The sequence below is a fragment of the Ostrinia furnacalis genome, unplaced genomic scaffold, assembly GCF_004193835.3.
Source record: "Ostrinia furnacalis isolate ACB-3 unplaced genomic scaffold, ASM419383v2 OfSCF5079, whole genome shotgun sequence".
Lineage (NCBI taxonomy): Eukaryota > Metazoa > Arthropoda > Insecta > Lepidoptera > Crambidae > Ostrinia > Ostrinia furnacalis.
This window is the reverse complement of record NW_021135318.1, coordinates 1-5,453: the sequence shown is the minus strand read 5'-3', so window position 1 is coordinate 5,453 and position 5,453 is coordinate 1. Positions and strand designations below refer to the sequence as shown.

The 5,453-nt window shown below is 39.8% G+C and overlaps 1 protein-coding gene across 1 annotated transcript; it reads left to right on the top strand.

Moving 5' to 3' along the window:
• Nucleotides 1-678: 678 nt before the first annotated feature.
• LOC114360526 (E3 ubiquitin-protein ligase SH3RF1-like) lies at nt 679-4,496 on the top strand (the record flags this gene model as incomplete). Its single annotated transcript, XM_028315252.1, has 6 exons — nt 679-779; nt 1,394-1,508; nt 1,942-2,041; nt 2,581-2,707; nt 4,264-4,275; nt 4,418-4,496. Coding segments are annotated over 6 exons (534 nt in total), but the record flags the coding sequence as incomplete, so codon positions are not given.
• Between the last annotated feature and the right edge of the window lie 957 nt (nt 4,497-5,453).

Sequence of the window (5,453 nt, the reverse complement as noted above, 5' to 3'; positions counted from 1 at the left end):
AAATATAAATAATAAAACCGATATATAAAAATATATCGGTTCAAAGTAAATATTTTAAAGAAGATGTAATTTTCTTATATTAAGCTATTTTTATGTTGAATTAAAGAAGAATAATGGTGTAAATATCACTTTGATTTTTGGGTATTTCGCGTTCTATGAATTTGTGATTTCTTATTGTAAAATGCTTAAATCTAAGAATTTTCTCAATTAACTATTTGCCTAAGGACCTATGCTAAAGGATACAAATGTTTGTTATATCGTTTTCACAGTATTTTTTATAAAAATTTCAGCTTGTAAACTGACGCTAAAGTGGAAATTTGAAAACCTGTGTGGACTTATCTTGATAGAATTCTTAAATACTATACTAATCGAAATATTTTCTCAACTAACTATTTAGACGACGAAATTGCCTAATTATTTATGCCTATAACATATTTGTAATGTAACTGGTTAATGATTGTAACGGGTTGAAAAAGTACTGTTTTTGCGCCAAACGACATAAACGCTCTTAAATACCTGATATTATTTAAAAGAGCTGGTAGAAGTCACGTGAAACTAATAAAAGTACTATTATTGTTGCATTTTATTTTTACCAATCCACAAAGTCGGCTGTATCCTTTCGCTCATTATCATCTCCATGTATCTATGCAGTGTTTCAATAATTATGTTGTATTGCAGGCCCAATTGCAACAAGGTCAGCAACAGATGGGACGCGCGGACGGCAAGCAAATGCCGCCGCATGCTAGGGCCTTACACGACTACATCTCTAAGGAGCAGGGGTACGTATCTAAATACTTCTATGACTCACTTGACTTAAAGTCCTATGTCCCATAGATGGGACAGAGGGCGTCCACAACAGTCCTCCATCGCATTCGGTCTTGAGCTTCGCGTCTGATTTCGCTCCAAGTCTTGCCGATTTTCTTCGCCTCGTCTGTTACAGTACAAATACTTCTATAGAAGTTCTTTAAATCCTACCTGCAGAAATTCTCTCAATTATAATTCCGAAAAGCTTTTAGAAGGGCAAAAGATTAATAAATAACGTATTGGATTTTCTATGGAATTTGACTAATTCATATTGCTTTAATAAATTATTTTGGTGAGTTGACAAGTAGTGATAGCTGACAGTATGAGGATGTAACTTTGTAGGTTCAATACATTTACACTTATGATGGTAGAATATTAAGTTTGCACTTAGCATTTATTGTTCGTAATCTAGTTTATGGCTTAATTTTGTTGTTGTGTCTTTAAATAAATAAATAAAAAGTATGACGGTAGAATCACCGTGAAAACAGATAACTTGGTAGGTACAGTTCTATTCTACGCCATTTTTTGTCCACATTGATAAAGAATTTGTTGTGAAACTATTATTAATTTAAAACGTTTCCTTTTCCAGAGATCTTTCGTTTAAGAAAGGCGATATGATCATCCTGCAGAAGAAGTTAGACCCGTTTTGGTACCAGGGCGAGTGCTCTGGCCGGACGGGGATGTTCCCCATCACTTATGTACAGGTAAGATACACTTTGGTCTACACATTTTATTTTTGTTCTAAAATTGCTTTTATTGCAACTACATTAGGTGCTATGGCACTCGGTGGACCGACGGTCTAGTAAAGGTCGCGAAAAGCAGCTCGATGCGGACTGCGCAAGACCCGTCGTTGTGGCAATTCTTGGGGAGGCCTTTGTCCAGCAGTGGACGTAATTTGACTGAAACTAACCAGTCCTACAGTGTTAAACTTTCATGAAGTCATCTGTACTATGTCTATTCTATCGAATAATTCAGTACGTAATATAAACAGAGACCTTTCTCTCGTAAATGTTAAGAAAGTTGAAATAAGCTCGTTCGTTATTTTACTTTTGCAAGAAAAGGTCTTAACACCATTTATGGTCCTTTCCTACTATTTCATAGTTGCTAGCAGACAATAAATTCCTATCGTCTTTTCAGGTGATTGTGCCACTGCCGGTGCCCACGGCGCTTTGTAAAGCTCTCTACGACTTTCGCATGTCGGCGCCGGACGAGGAAGGATGCCTTGCTTTCGATAAAGGTATGATGATCTTTAAGTTCTTATCTAGTAGACATCAAAATTGGATATGAGTTCCTTTAAAATTCGTTAGATTGAAGCGCTGTAGAAAATTTTGATAAATCTAAAAGTTTTCTACTTTACTCAATTTATGGAATATTTTCTTGAGATAATCTTTAAGGAAATCATAAAGCAACGGAGTATTTTAGTGTGCTTGTGATGTATGGGATCTGCGTATGGGATAAATTCAGAATTTTATTAGTATTATGTGTGCCCTTTTAAGTTATACACTTCCCAAATATAGCTTGCCCAACTAATGCTTTGGGACAACTGACGCTGAGGGAAAGTGACGAAAGAAACTCGGTCACATTTGTCAGACATTATAATAAAGAGTGAGCTAGGCTGGTAAAGACCAAGCACTATTGTCATTAATATTAACATAGGTATTTCGTTAAAATACATTTATTCCTTGATAAAAAACAAATGTTTTGGAGCCTCCGCTGCGTCAAGTATAGGTAAATAAAATGTGATTTATCTTTCAAATATTTTTTTTTTTCCTACAGGCGCGATAATAACAGTCCACCGACGCGTGGACGAGAACTGGGCTGAAGGTCGTCTGGAGCAACGCGTGGGCATCTTCCCCATCGCCTTCGTGGAGCTAAACCAGCCCGCCAGGCATCTCATGAACAGGTACGTACTGAGGTTAAGATATTTTGAGTCTTATTCCCTGTTTTTATGGTTCAAAACAGAAAAAAATGATCTTATTATGTCCGTTAACGGGTTTAAGCAGCAAACAGGGTGGTTCGCTCTATAGTCTGGTCTGTTAGCACGTAGAATTTTGTCCAATGACCCCAAGCTACCTATCCTTGTCGCTCGCGCGTAATGAGGGCTATCGTTTTAGCGCTCACCAGTTGGCGCCACTGTAGAGTAATGTCCTGTCACTTGCTAGTAGCGAAGACAGTGGCGCCAACTTGTGAGCGCTAAAGTGGTAGGAGGACTATCGTATTTGCACTTATCAAGATGGCGCCATTGTAGAGTAAGGTCCTGTCAATCGCCAGGGGTGCCAACTGTTAAGTATAAAAACGATAGCCCTCATTATGTTGCTATCGCGCGTAATTTCACTGCGGGTGTCAGTCGCACAGTCGCGACAGCAATATAATTACGCGCGAGCGATAAGGATGGGTAGCTAGGGGTAATTGGACAAAATTCTACGTGCTCACAGACCGGGCTTTAGTCAATGAGGGTTTTCCGGTTTTCGCGAATGAAAGATCCGCTAGATGGCGGGACGTGGATGTGGGGTCTGACTGCTGCGTGATTGGTGGATTTTGACATATCTGTCAATGTCATGTCAAAAATAACCAATCATGCAGCAATTGGACCTCGCGTCTACGTATTGCCATCTGGCGGATTTTTCATACGCGAAAACCCTCATTGACTAAAGCCCGGTCTGTGAGCGCGTAGAGTTTTGTCCAATGACTGATGATTGGTTATTTTTGACATGACATTGACAGATATGTCAAAATCCACCAATCACGCAGCAGTCAGACCCCACATCCACGTCCCGCCATCTAGCGGATCTTTCATACGCGAAAACCCTCATTGACAAACTTTTTATGATGCACCCATATAATGAATGAATCTTAACTTATTCTAATGTGAATATGAGACAAAAATTATACACGCAATGAACAGTCAAAACACTATTCTCACATAGATTTTTTATGTCGATGGGAACTACCCATCAAGTTTCTTGACTGATAAAATGAATTGAGTTTGAAGCTATGTACTAAAATCGAATTTTACAGCCAAATGAAAACTAACTGTTTTGGGGTTGTTTTTGTATTTGCTGTAATTTTCTAGATTATTGTCACACAGCATAATACCAATGTACAGTCACGGAATGAAAAGGTTCGTCAGTTTTCAAATTGATTCCTTCAACGAATCGCGAGCACATATTACCTTTTGAAANTAAAAAAAAACTATTGTCAATTGGTCAATGTCATCATTGCATTGCACTGATGGGATAGAAAAATAAACAAGCAAAACCTTATTCGTTAGCAAACGTCATATTTATTTAAATGTTAGCAGCACTGTTTCTTGCACTGTTATGTTGGCACGATTGACTCTCACAGCACCTAGTGCAAGCGAAAACCGACACTAAGGTGACGAACCTTTTCATTCCGCGACTGTACAAAGAAGAAAACCTAACCATGTTTTATTTCTTTGTTATGGGTATTACTCTACAGCAGAAATAAAATGTATGTATTCAGAAATTATAATTTTATCAATCATTGCTTTATGTTTTGTTGAGAAGTTGATTCCTGCAAATGAATGAATCGTAGATTTCTGTGAATTTAGTTCTAAAGTGTTTGTAATAAAGTAGCTTTTTGTCTGTTTCAGTGCTCCCCTAAACCGTCCCGTGCCCCCGTTGCCAGAACACGCGAGAGCGGGCCACTCCGACCACAGACATCACACACAGGTAAAGACATTACACATTGCGACTTATTGCAGCCTTACTACTTACTTTAGATGACCCACGCTGAACTGTCCTATCAAACTCAATGACAGGGGGGCGCTACCATCGTTCAACTATATGGTTTCCAACATGGCAAAAATCGGAACCAGCGATCCGGTATTGACGGTGGCGCCCCACTGTCAATGTCATCGATAGGACAGTCCAGTATTTTGGAACTATAAACGCGCGTTTGACAGTCACGCGGCTGCATCACCACCCTATCATCATCATCATCATCATCATTATCATCATTTCAGCCATAGGACGTCCACTGCTGAACATAGGCCTCCCCTAATGATTTCCGCTAAGGCCGGTTAGTAGCGGCCTGCATCGCGACCCCAGGGCTACTCTGAAACGTTGTTTACGTAGTTTCAGGTCTATCTGTCACCGTCGCTCATACTGCCATCTTAGCTTTGTGTGAGAGAGATGGCAACATTCGAAACTTCGGATGACGTTTTTTGGTAACCCCGCAGCGATGATGTATTTGTATCGATTCGATGCGAGCGCGCGTTTGTAGCGTTACCTGTATGGCTAAGAACACACGGCGCGATTTTCACCCGCGCCCGCGGCGGTTGTGGAATTGCGGTTTTATTTCAAAACTCACGGGAGCGGTTATTTGTGCGATTATTCTAAGAACTCGATTTTCGCGCGGGCGAAAATCGAGATTACAACTGCGCCCGCTGCGGGCAAAAACCGCGTCGTGAGTTGTGCATTAGTTTTTACATAAATCCCGTTTTCACCCGCCATGAATTCTTAGCCTATCGCCCTTACATCGAATCAACCGCGCATAAGTAGCGATGCACACATACGTTTCTTATCGATTTGGACGCGGGGTTACAGGGGAAAATATTTTTTTTATGTCCGTTGCGACAGTACAAGCTTAGTTTAATTTGGGAGAATTATTATTAAACACTTGTGTTT